General features: G+C 35.1%; 1 protein-coding gene across 4 annotated transcripts in view; it reads left to right on the top strand.

Moving 5' to 3' along the window:
* SLC25A21 (solute carrier family 25 member 21) overlaps positions 1-13,544 on the top strand; it is a 214,036-nt gene that overhangs the window by 114,434 nt on the left and 86,058 nt on the right. For all 4 annotated transcript variants that reach the window (XM_032444856.1, XM_032444857.1, XM_015865037.2 and 1 more), the window contains exon 2: positions 1,940-1,988. In XM_032444856.1, the coding sequence (XP_032300747.1) occupies positions 1,940-1,988 (49 nt within the window). The remainder of the gene's footprint in view (positions 1-1,939; positions 1,989-13,544) is intronic.

Here is a 13,544-nt window from a genome sequence, read left to right as displayed (position 1 = left end):
TTGATTAGGGTGTAAAGAAAATATGGCAAAACAATAGTCAAATATTACCTTGATAGCTTTATTCAAACACAGCAAGAAGAGGCCTGGTGTAAAGGGTTATCTGGCAAGTTTTATGTTTTGAAAGCATTATACATTAGAGTGTAATTATAGAAAAGAGGGAAAATTTGTAACTTTCTCTAAATATTTTATGCAAATAATTTTATTTAGACATTTGAAGATCTTTGCAAACTTTCATGTGAACTCCTGTTCAAATGCATCTGGTTAAGATTTCAGTATTACAGGTTATACCCTCCTGTTACTAACTTGAAGAACTAACTGTGCAGTTGTGCAAAAATCTTTGCAGTCTTTGGATGCTTAGAGTATTCTATCTTAAGATAAATATATGATCATTATTAATAATGTATTTAGTATGTATGGTATCTTAAGCAGAAAACTATGATTTTTAAATATAAATATTTATTATAGGTTGAGCTAAAAGCTCTTGCATTTATTGGCTAACTTTCCTTTTGACTATAATGAGAATTTTCACTCCACCAATGCTTTGTTTCAGTGATAGGCTAACTTTCTTACATAAACTTAAAATAAATAAATAAATAAATTATAAGGCTGAGAGGATTAGGATTGTTCAGCCTGGAGAAGAGAAAGCTCAGGAGAAACCTTATATTGGCCTTCTCATCCTTAAAGAGAGTCCACAAGATCATAAGTCTTTATCAAGGTGTGTAATGATTAGACAAAGGTTAGTGGGTTAAAGCTAAAAGCAGACAAATTTAGATTAGATGTTAGGAAGGAATTCTATACTCAGAGGATGGTGAGGCACTGGCAGGAGCTGCCCAGAGAAGCTGTGGATGCCCCAACCCCGGTGGCATTCAGGGCCAGGCTGAATGGTGCTCGGGCAGCCCCACTGGGTGCTGTGGTGCCCATGGCAGGGGAGTTGTAACTAGATGATCTTTAAGGTCCCTTCCAACGTAAGCCATTCTGATTCTTAGATTCTGTAATTTATTACCCTTGATGCACAGATGCAAATTTGCTCATTAGCTATAAATCCTTAAACGTTTGTATAGTTCTTCATTTCTGAGTGTTGAGATCTCAAAAATGTACTTTTACTGTTATACAGATAAATATATATTCTTCTTATACATTTGCTGTTTGGAGTGTGAATGGTATAGAAGTTGATCAGAGAAGTACAGAGGTCTAGAAAACATGAGAAAATGTAGCCAATTTTGCTACAATTTTGCTACAACTGCCAAATTTGAAGCCAGTGGTTGCAAGTGCATTAGGGATTTTCCAGATCTCTTCTTTTGTCAGAATTTTCCCTTTGCCATCCAAAACCTTCTCTCATGGACATGGAAAGTCCCCCGCATGTGCATTTAAATGTTCATGATGGCTGGTGGAACAGGAAAGGGGAACACATAGACAGCACATAAGCATTAGGTCAGGAACAGGACAAGAAAAAGAGTCAATAAGTTGACAGCTCAAATAACCATGAATAACTCAAGAATGGCCAGTCACTTTAGTACTGGGTTCATTGGAGCCCCCCGCACTGTTTTCCTTAACAGCAGCGTCTTTAAGGATTAGTCACATATAACAGAGAAGCCAGTGCTAAACTGAACTCCCTTCTTTCACTAACTTCTGCAAGATTTAATGTATTCTTTTATGATGGCAGCCAAATATTTCTGGTGGTCTTAAAACAGAGGACTGAGCAGAAATGATGAATAAAGTGATCCCATTGCTAATATGTGCTAGCTTTCCCCTCAGCAGTGAACTATCACATAGTTTATTGTCTAAAATCTTTGGAGAAGAGTATTGAATATATGAGGTAATGTAACAATAACGATACCTTTAAGTTTTCACTTTTCAAACTTCAAGAACTAGCTGAGTCAATGAAAATGAAATTAGTTTGTACAAGTGCTTATTAGGTTTTTCTGTTATTATTTTATAGGTCTTGTAGAAATTTGCCTGATGCATCCCCTTGATGTAGTGAAAACAAGGTAAGATTCTGCTTGGACAGGTTTTGTTGAAACTGGAAGACATCCAGTTTAGGAGCTGTCAAAAAATAAAAATAAAAAAACAAAACTAGAACTTCTCCAAGTAAGATAACTTCTGTCTTTAATGGCATTTGTATTTACTTACCTATATCTACAGCATTTGACAGTTGGAATTTGAATAGCGTAACACTTTTCTGATTACAGGTCATCTAAAGGTGATAAATATATTTTATGAAATGTATTTTGAGGTTGTAATGAAATCCCCCTGTATGAGGATGGCTACAGTTAAATTTGCTTCCAATATATATATTATCTGCAGTAGTACTTTTTAATGAAAATCGGAAATAACATACTGCCTCCAAAGTCATTGTCAATGACCTCTGAAACCTGATACAAATTATTAAAATGGTGAAATGGGGTGTTTCATGTTTGCTGTGCAAGCTAAGTAACTTCATACTATTACCTTTTGCCACTGTTTTCTTTTCTGACTATTTGTTTATGTGAATATGAATCATGAAGTGACCTGGAAAATTTGGCTATACTTTCTTTTTCCAATGTTATTTTTGAGATGGAAGAATAATAGCTGCGTTCCTAGTTTTTTTAATATATTTTTCCTTTTTCAGTTTGCATACTGATTCTTAAGTGAGTGTTACCATATATGAAAGGTAACAAAGAATGCAGAAGTATTCAACAGAGAGGTGAAAAAATGTTACTCTGTGTGTACTTCATACAATACCTATACTTATTATATACGTAACTCTGTGCAGTTTTCATTCATCTAAGTTCAAAAACTTCACTGGGAGATGAATCAAACCTCTACAAATGATGAAGAGAACAGTTGTGTTGGCTGGAATATGTTTGAACATGTCAGTGAGGACTTGAGTCATCACTGAATCTAGTTTGTTAGTCAGCATTTTACTACAGATGTGTTTTATGTTCTTCTGCGGTTTACCTAAGGGTTTGAGAAAATTTTATGTCCCTTGCTTTTTGCAGGATACCATCTGTAGTCATTGCTCCAAACCAGAGAATAGCAATGCATGTTGCATCCACATCAATTGCTGACTGGGTGCAGGAGGTGCTCCTCAGTGCTTGGAGTTTGCTCTGGAAATTCTTAATCAGGAATAATTTGATTACTGTACAGAGACAATACACCTAGTAGTTTCAGCTGTGTCCTTTGTAACCCTTCAAATAGTATCAAGATAGAAATTAAAGTACAAGCAAAGCAGATACAAGACCAAACTTAAAAGAACAAATTCTTTTCTTTCTCTTCTCTTGTAGTCCTCATGGGTGTACTTTAGTGGTATCATCTTGGCAGACTGTGCTGTAAGACTTCTTAAAATCTCTGGATGAATTATCTCATGTATTCCTCTTTACACTACACTAGGTGTCATATGTCCTTTTACAGTATAAATGCACTATCAGTGTTTTACTTCTCATGTCTTGATTAACATCTATTCTAGATTTTACTTTTCTGTGAGTCATACTGTTAAAAGCGATCATATCTGAGATCTAGAAATGGATAACATTCAAGAATACAAGAGGATGTTTGTGAAGCTTTATCAACATTAAAAAAAAAAAATAATAGGACCCCTTTAAAATGTGAAATCTGAGTCCATGAACAATGAAATTAAAAAAGAAGAAAAAGTGAAAGAGTAATAGGTGTGAAAGGGAGAAAGCAGATTACAGTTCAGGTTGAAACTAGGGACTCAAGTGAAAAAAGCTGCTAAGCAAATTTTTCTCCCATTGAGTTAACTTCAACTCTGCAGAAGTGAGCAGTACCTAAGCAATAGCTTTTCTTTGTTCTGTTGGTGCAGATGTATTTAAAGGTATTACATGGATTTCAGTAGTTCTGCTGAGGTTTGCATTTGTCAGTACTTGTAAATATTTACATCTTGGAAACCAATGGCAAAACCAAGAATGGAATATTCTCTGATCTCAACCATTCTTTACTATGTATATTCCTTCATTTCGTGATGGCTCAAAATTCTCAAAACTAGTAGAGTAGCTTAATCATTTCATAAAAGATACAAGGAAACATTGTTTTTAATTATTGACTTTGAATTTAGTATGTTTTGTAGTACATTCTTACTTAATTCCTTAGTTGCTGTGTCTCTGAGCACTGCAGTGCACTCAGTCTTTTCCAACATTGTACTGATAGTCTGTCATTTCTTAATTACTTCCAGCTAATATGCGTTGTGGGGTTTTTTTCTTATGGCTAGGTGAAAGGATTTATAAAAGGGCCATTTGTTGCTTATTTTTTATGAAGTTTGGAGTTTCCTGCATTTTTCTATGAAGTGTTTGTTTGGTGGAAACTCCCATGGCCTTTTCAAATTAGTAGAATCTTATTTGATCAAAGTTAGCATTCTGAAGTTTAGGGAAGATGCCAGAAGCTCACTTCGAGTGGATTTGTGGCTCAGCATCAGTGCTGGTTGTTATATTTATTTAGTGTATGCTTTTAATAAAAAATTGGAGAAAAGAAAGTTCCTGTCAAAGGTTATTTTGAAACCCTGGAAAATAGCTTGGCTCTTTTGTGACAATATTTTGCAATATTTTTTCTGTGTTTAGTAATATTCTATTATTCTACAATAACAATACTAGAAGAATGCATATATATATAAAGGAGACAAGAAACGTGCTTAATATACTTTTTTTCCTAAATCGAAATGTCAAAATAATTTTCTTCTCTGCTATAGCATCAAACATCACTAGTTAAGGAATCCATATAAACTGCCTGACTAGAGAGTCCTAACCTATAATCCATTACTTTTACCCAATGAAACTCAATTCTTCTTTGAAATAGTGCTTTCTTCTCAAATAGAAAATATGTTCATATAGTTTTTGATGATACACTGTGCAAAATTTCGTTAGATTTGTATGTATGTGTATAACATAACAGTGACTTTTTGTTAGCTCTTTTATTTACAGTGACCCTTATGATGAATTCATAATTCATCTGTGGGTTGAGTAAAGCACCTAATCTCTGTACCTGTCATCCTAAGTACAATTATGTAGAATTTGGTAAGAGTTTGTGTGTCTATCTGTGTATGAGTAGAGAGAACAGTAGCAAGGAAGATCTTTCTAGTACAGATGCAGCGAAGATGTTGTGTGTTTGGTCTTTTTAATTAAGAAACTTAGAGTCTCTATTATACATAAGACTTATATCTGTATGATAAAACATATGCTAGATCATTACATGTAACACAAAGCAAAGTTTTTTATATTTCCCCACTGTTGACCAGCAGCTTGCTAGCTTCCAGACTACCTGTGTTGGCAGATAATTTTCCTTGCTGTTACATTTTAACACCTCTAATTTTGCAATATCACTCTTGGTTGGGCGCATTTCAGAAGTTACAAACCTTATGACCAAAAATAATATGTTGGCTAATATTTCCTCAAGTTTATAAATTGATTATCTTTACACGTGAATCCTCTTTTTCATTAATTATCACTAGTTGTTTTTTTTTTTTTAATTTGACTTTTAGCCATTTCTCTATTCTTGAAAGCAAATTTCCTAGTTGCTAGTCCAAGTATTCTTTAAAACTATAAAACATATATCAAAATGGAAATACTAATCTTGGATGCAACTTTGTATTCTGTAGTTATGAAAATGGAAACCATACTTTGTAACTTTTTAACAGTTGCATCTATATGGGAGTTTAATAGAAAAATTGTGAAGAAATTAAGTCATTAAGTGATTTGAAATAATAGAGAAAAATAACAAGTTATCACAAAAATCTTTCCAATTCACAAAGCATGTAAGATTTGTGTCCTGTGAGTGGGAAAATTGTTACATGAGTTAAATGAATTGTTTAATTCTCCTTCATTTTGACAGTAATTTGTCATCACTATAAATTTTGAGTCAAGTATGCAAAAGAAAGATTGTTTCTCTCACATTATATTAATACAAAATTGTTCTCCAGATCTGTGCTGACTTTAGGAACACCAAGTAAAATATCCCTACTCTCTGGAGTATTAAGGGTTCCTAATTCCATAGGATGTGGAATCAGAGAGTGATACATTATCACAAACCAACTACCATCTAAAGGACTTGGAGATATTTAGTATCAAACTAGACTAAAGAGAACTGTGAGGGTAACTTGTGTCTAAACAATTTAAACGTATATTCAGGAGTCAGTGTTTTAATGCTTCTCTGATTAATTCACATAATGACAAGTCCAACCCCTTTTAATTTTGTTGTTGTTGTTGTTTATTTAAACCATCCCTTCTGTTTTCAGACTTGTATCTTCATAACATGGCCTCACATTGGGATGAATGTGTGCAAATAGGGAAGCAATGTCCAAGAGAGAAATCTAAGAGACGTTCTTTCAAAACCTCTGACTTAAGTTTCTCAGGAGAATACATTACTACATATAGCTTGCTTTATGGATCAACCTGTTGAACCTCATTGTTATTTTTCTTAAAGCTGCTTTCTGCTTCCTCAGAATCTGGGAAATATGTGGTACATATTGCTTCTACTTTAATGCTTTTTTACATAGTTTAGTTTTAGATCAGGATCTTTATGTGAACTGACTTTCCATCTCTTGTGTGATTCAGAATATAAGCATATAAAATAAGGCCATTAATTCACCCTAGACAATTTTGAGGAAGTTTTCCTCCAGTCCAAATCGAGATTTTATGGTTTGCTGTTCTTACTCTAACAATCCAGACCAACATCATGGATCTAAAGCCCCACATTTAGAAAAGAATTTGGGATCTAAGTCCAAATTTGAACTCTGCATTACAGAACCATTTCTAGTTAGCAACTGTTCTGCTGATTTCTCTGTGTGTTTATCCATTTTGTTCCTTTGTTCCAATTCTGTCATTTTGGTCTTATTAAAAATGTTCAGCTTACTACATATGTTTCCGATCTCATTCCATCTGTTGTTTTGCAAGAGCTACTTCCTTTATATCATTAATTCCTCTTTGATTTCTGGTCTCTTTTTGTTTAAGTGAGCAGTAGTGGAGCCTGTCCCTGAAAAAGCATGGTTTAAGGAAGAGTTCATTGTCCTTATACAATGTTACCATTTCCAAATGATCATAACTCATTTGGTTTGCATAAGTTCATGTTACTTGTTGCAAAATGGTTTAGTTAGATTTCATAATAATTTTAAGCAGAAAATAGTCTTCCTATCCTAGGAAAATTATGAGGATACTAAATGTTTCAGCATTCTGTTTTTGGGCTGAACTCCTGGAAGAATGCTAGAAAAACAATGAATTTTGGCCTTTTCTTTTTAACCAGGAAAATAGAGTTTTGCTTTGAAAATGTTGAAAATAGATGGTAAAGGATGTTGTTCTCTCTAAATATGTAGATATATAGATTTATTAAATGTGATTGTTTCCTGAGAAATCTTTTCTTTCATCTAGAAGAAAATACTTAGTAAACATAATCTCTGACCAAATCGACTTATTGTCCTTCTTTCAACCAGGTGTCAAGGCTTTTCCCTGGGATTAATTTTAGTTGATTTATCGGTGGCCTTTGGCACACTTACTCATAGGGCTTGTTGTAGCTGATACTGGTTTTGGCATTTGAATTTCAGCATTTAAATACTTAGAATATTTTACAGATCCAAGTTTTATATAATGCAAACGTATCAAGTTTACAATGATTTGAATATGGATGTGATCCAGGACTCAGTCATTTGCCCTTTGTTTTCCTTCTACATATAATCTGTTAGGAATTAATAAGGGCAAATGGGCTAATAACTCCAGATAGATACACTATTCCAATTTAAATCCTTCCCTGAATTAAAGAACAGTATTGATGCGCACTGTTAAACAGATGCTCTGAATTGCAGTGCTAGTCAAAGCGATTTCTGTTGTGTTCTATTTTTTGTATTTGTAGGCATGCCATATGTATATTTTATAAAGTCTTTTGAGATCCTTCGGGATAAAAAGAACTGTATAAATACTGTTTCATCATCTCCTCATGTGATACTGTGCCATTTGTGATCAAGCAGCAGTTTAGTGGTATCCCAATTTCAAATCAGTGTTGATTTTTGTAAAAAGTAACATGATGTTTCTTGATTTTAGAATGAGCTTATCCCTGCTGTTAGAAGCTGAATTTGCTAGTCATCAAAACAGGCTGTCAGAGCTCTTTTCTCTAAAGCTTTTCCTTTATTTTCATTGAGTGTTCTGCCATTTACTCTGTCTTCCTATGAGTCGTAGGTGCTTTTTTAAACAACTGAAACAACCATTTCCATTTTACAGAGCAGCAAGATGATATTACTCTTTTGGTTATGTGTTATCTGTGCTATTTCTCTGGATGTACGAAAACTGTTCTTTTTTTTTATTAACTTGGGTGCTGTAACAATTGGACTTTCTAGCACCCATCAAATAAGCCATGTCTGTCATGAACATTCTTAAGATAGAACGGTAATCTCACTGTTAAAGAATATTTCTCCTACTTATAAGGTTATTAGATAAATGAAATTTTTGGATGCCTAATTAGCAATCTGGATGCTAGAGGTGTGCAGCAGGCCAGTGTCTTTCTGTAGGAAGGAAGATAATTGGCTCACTGTTCAGGAGGTAAGTGCCAAAGCTGTCTCTGGAAGGGAGACGCAGTGATATATTATATTTAGATTATTATTATTTATGTTTTTCATTCCGCTTCAGCTATGAATTGGAATAGTTCATTTCAGGTCCCTTTATCTTATGTTTTGGTTTTATTCTAATACCAAAGCACAATATTCTTTCTGTGTTTGGTCTTCCGCTACATACCACAATCAGGTTCCTAGATTCATGTATGCTGTTCCTGGCAACTACATGAGCAGAACTTGTAAGTTAGCAAAAAGCCTGAGAGTTTCACTTCTACAATCTACATAAATTATTTTTAAAAGATTTAAATACTTAATGTGTACAGACCCACTTGGTTCTACTGGTATGATATCTTCCATGGTAGAAAAGATGAAGTTTCTTGATGTTTAACATCTCTAGCACTGGAAAAAGAAACTGAAGCTGTTTAGGTTTGCCCTCATGATGGAGTTGCAAGATGGTGGCGGTGGGTTGTGTTTTATGGTTTCTTGGGCTGCACACTGTGCACTCCTGTTTTAAATCCAAGAAAGCTCTGAATCGTTTTTTTCCTTTTGTTTTTATTTTAATTCTTTGAAAGTACTTCCTTTCATAGCATAAGACTGCAGATAACTCTTGCAGGCAGAGTAAGTAAATGTGACAAAAGAGCTCCAGAACTGTAATGCCATGTCATGCATTATTGATAGGATGTAATAATTATTTTCTGATCCGTCTGATGATGATCTGTGTGTTTATGGCAATGAGGAGTCCCACCAAAACTGCTAATTTCTCACCCAGGACTATACAGAAGTCAGTTTAGACTAAGCCAGTGTAATCTCAAGGCTTAAATTTGCAGACAGTTTCCAAGCAAGATATTACAGCCTACACTAATCCTTTCTCTTCTGCCACTGCTGTGGCAGCAATCAGCCCATCCTGGCCTGCCCTCGCCTCCCCTCTCCCTTTTTTCCTCCTGTCCTGTTAAAGAATAAATCCCTGGCATGGAAATAGGTCCCAGGCTGCCTGGAATACCAGCTTTGTTTTCTTCTCCTGTCTTTTTTGTGGTCCTAGCTTTTCTGGTTCTGAGGCAGTTCCTGTTTTTTCTCTCCTTCTCCTCTAAGGCAGGACAAGAGGGCAGCTTTTCTGCTCCTGTTCAGAGGTCCCAACCACTGTTGGCTCCCTGGCCCCAATCCACAGCTGGTGTCCTGTCTATTTTAGGGTGTGCCAGGTGATAAGTGCCCTTTAATTCCCTTTGGGGACTCCTTCATAGCCGACCAGCTCTCAGAACTAGAAAGGATTTTCTAATGTTCATATGTTTTCATTATGCAATTTCATCCCTAACAATGACCAATACCTCTTTCACTGTACATTGCTCCTCATTCCCTTTCTTTATGTTTCCCTTTAGACATGCCCGCATTTTCTTTTCCGAAGTCTAAATTAGGGTAGATAATCAAATAAACTCTTTACATAATCTTCCATCTGCATCAATCCTGCATTTAAAATATAATGAGTCAAGTGAAACCATGAGGGAGAGTGGAATGAGAACAAGAGCAGAAAGGAGAAAGTGGAGGGCTTGGAGGTGATAAAGTACGTGGGATTCTATTTACAAGAAAAATATATGCTGAAAATAAGTATTTAAAATGGGAATTGGGGAGTGAAAATGACCAGATGTTAGCACAGTTTAAATAGTAGTCTGGAGACAAAGAAATGGGATAGTTTTAAATATGCATACATTTTAAAATGATATTTAAAATAAGGATTAAGCAGCTGGGACAGGTTAGTTAGGCTACAAGTTGGAGACATCCATGGTATACATAAGATTATTTTAAAACAATCTAACAAATCAGTTGGGGTAATTATTAGCAGATGTTAATGATTTATCCATGATATAAAAAGATAAGATCACAGTCAGGGGTAGAACATGGTCATGCCTGATTTCTCCATGGACAAAAATATTGCATTAGACAACTGTCATGCCTGATTTCTAACCATGGACAGAACAAACCTAAAATAAAAGAAGCAAAGAATTACTTTGTATTAAAAAAAAATAAATAAAATTTTTAAAAAGTATATTTTTGTTTACTACTGTTATTATTTAGTCATGAATTAGAATGAGCAGGAGGTAAATGAAGTATGGAAAACCCCATTTAACAACTTCAGTTATAATATCCTTAAAAGCAGTTTTCTGCCTCTTCGTGATTCATTTTTTCTTCCTTGTATTTGCACTAGCTTTTAGAGAGTATGGATACAAGAGAATAGAAGTGTGTTTGTTGGAAGCACAATGTAACTGTAGCAATGCCAACAGTTCTGTCAGAGAAATTGGCCATTAGTACTGTATTTAAGTATGTCCTTAAAATAACTGCATTAGGCCGATAAGTGCCAAGTGAATCTATAAATAAATAAAAAGAGAGATAATATCTTCATGAACTATGCTTTTTGTATGTTTTTACAAGCAGATGCATCAGTGTATATTCTGTGTCTGAGGGGGATTTTGAGAAAAAAGTCTTGATGTTGAGTAGGATGCAAAGAAAATACCATCTCCAAAATAATCTTGGCACAAACGAGCTGTCTTTTGAATTTATTTCTCAGGAGGAAAAAAAAAAAACACACAAAAAAAAACATTGGATGGGGGGAAATATTTTCAAGTTCTTAGCTGCTGTGAAGCTGTAGTGACTTGATGACTCCTTGGCAACAAGACAGCGGGTCAGACTGTACTTTTACAGCCGGAGTCTCACACAGGGCAGAGCACAATGCCAGCAGCCCCAGAGCATTGCCAGAAGGCTGGGCCTCAGTGTCTGTGGCCTGACTGGTCCCTGGTCCCTGACAGGTAGTGGCAGACTGCATATCTGCAGCAGTACTAACTGCTGGTAATTGCAAAAGGTTCTGCCATCCCCTCATTCTTATCTATTCTCCTGCACTTGAGGTAGTGACAAAAGAATACACAAGAATCCCTTGTATTGGCTGTCATGCGCACGTCTACAATTAAGTGTTTAGAAAGTGCTGCAGATGCCCACATGTATGGTGTGCTTCAATGTCTGTAACTGTGATAAGGCAGGTAGTCTTCTAAGTGCTGCATGTGGTACTATCCATCTAGCATCTGTCCAGATTTTAATTTTGATTGCATTGGTTTCTCCCAGAATGCAAGTTAGATGCTTCTTTCTTTAGCACATCAGTGAGCTGAATCAGCTCAACTTAGAAGTCAGACATGTGGCAGAGACAGTAAAAGGGAAGAAAAAGGATAAGAAAAGTGACTCAGGGATGGGAAAAGTGCCTGCAGAGAGCAGCCAGTCTTCCAAACAGCCACCTCTACTGTCACATGACATTATCCCCGAGTAAGTCAACCACAAAATGGAAAAGTTCAATTAAATACTTATGAAATTGCTAATGTGGAATACAAATTAAGAAAGAAAAAAAGAAAAAGTAGAAATTTTTGTTTGTTTGTTTGTTTGTTTGTTTTTGTACCTAGAAAGAACTGAGGAAGGACATATTTCATTTGAAAATGTGACTTTACAAAGTTTAAGCTATATTATTTTGGTATTGCATTTGACCCCTTGGCACTTATACTGTCATGCATTGATAGCTCAGTGGAAAATTGATCAATTCATCACCTTTTTTTTTCTTTTTTTTTTTTGCCTAGCTATGTTTTCTGAAATAGTTCTTGCGTAACAGGCAATACCAGGGCAGAAAAGGAAGCAAACCACACAGATTGTCAGTAGCAATCACCACACTGTATACCAACAGTATGCATAAAAAGCATACATGTGTACTCTAACATTATAGTTGCATTTAATCTGGTGAAAGGGTGATCTGATGATGAACAAGTCAGTCCTACTCATAGATAGGGAACCATGAGCTGCCCTGCTCCCTTCAGTTCTGTATGTAGTATGTCCTCACTGTTTCCATTAATCAGACCTAGAAAAGGCAAAACTTCAGGAAACACTGATTCAGCTTACTGACATTTCAGAAAATTAATCCATAAAAGATGTATGCAGCCACTAGATAATCATTAAATCAGCTCAGTTGTCATTTAAAACTGCATCCTAATCAGAGATGTCTACATATTTACTTAATACATCACTGAGTTAAATAGGAACATTATTTTCATTGCCGTTTTTTTCTATGTTTTCTGTTAGTGCATTATGTTGTACCTTCCCTTAGGATACAAAATGCAGGGATGAAAGCAACTGTTGTCCCTCCTAAGGCATAATTTGAGTTCCAGTACAAGAGGAATAAAGATAAGGCAAAAGTGTTAGATAGGTAAAAGACTTTCCTAATTTAACCCTGGAATGTGAATTTTTTAAAGCATCATTTTCCTTCTCATATATTTTCTCTTTATTGTTTTTTCTTTTTCTTATTTTTTTTTAATTGTCTGAGTAATTTGACATACCTGAGAACTGAAACAGCTGACAATTCTATTCTTATGCAGATCATGTTCCGTAACACTCTTCAGTATGTGCCTCATGAAACTGAGGATTATATTGAGATTTAGTATTGTTTCATTAGATGAGAAATACCAAATTTACAGTTGATCATTGCTAAAGAACAGGATACATTTTTCCTCCCACGTCAGCAAATCTCCTTGTGCAAGCTGTAGACCTTATTGTAGTGCATTATTGTGTGCAACACAGCATGACAGGAGGAGACAAATTTACTGGAAACTGTACTGTTTTTTGATGAATTTCTTATTGAATCAGGTTATTATAAGAAGTGTTTAGTGAGTACTAGAATTACCACGGGGAAAGGAGCAGGACCACACAGGAAAAGGAAAGGAGGAACTAAAGGTGAAATCTCCTTCGTTGTGATAGTTATTGTTGTTTTAAGTGAATTCCTAGATAGATCAACTGTTTATGGAACAGATTAAGTGAGAGGCTTCAAACCATTTAAATCAGGAGTAAATTAATTCCTTTTCTTCAGAGTTCTTATTTATCAGTTTGGAATACTTAAATCATGTCTAAATAGTTTGCCAAATCTGAATGAATAAAAGATTCTTGAAGTTGCTTGTAAATAAAATTGCACAATTTTACAATAGTCACTTGTAGCTTTTGCCATAAAAAA

This window comes from Coturnix japonica, chromosome 5 (genome assembly GCF_001577835.2).
Source record: "Coturnix japonica isolate 7356 chromosome 5, Coturnix japonica 2.1, whole genome shotgun sequence".
Classification (NCBI taxonomy): Eukaryota; Metazoa; Chordata; class Aves; order Galliformes; family Phasianidae; genus Coturnix; species Coturnix japonica.
The sequence above is the reverse complement of the archived record's forward strand: the minus strand, read 5'-3'. Positions and strand labels throughout refer to the sequence as shown.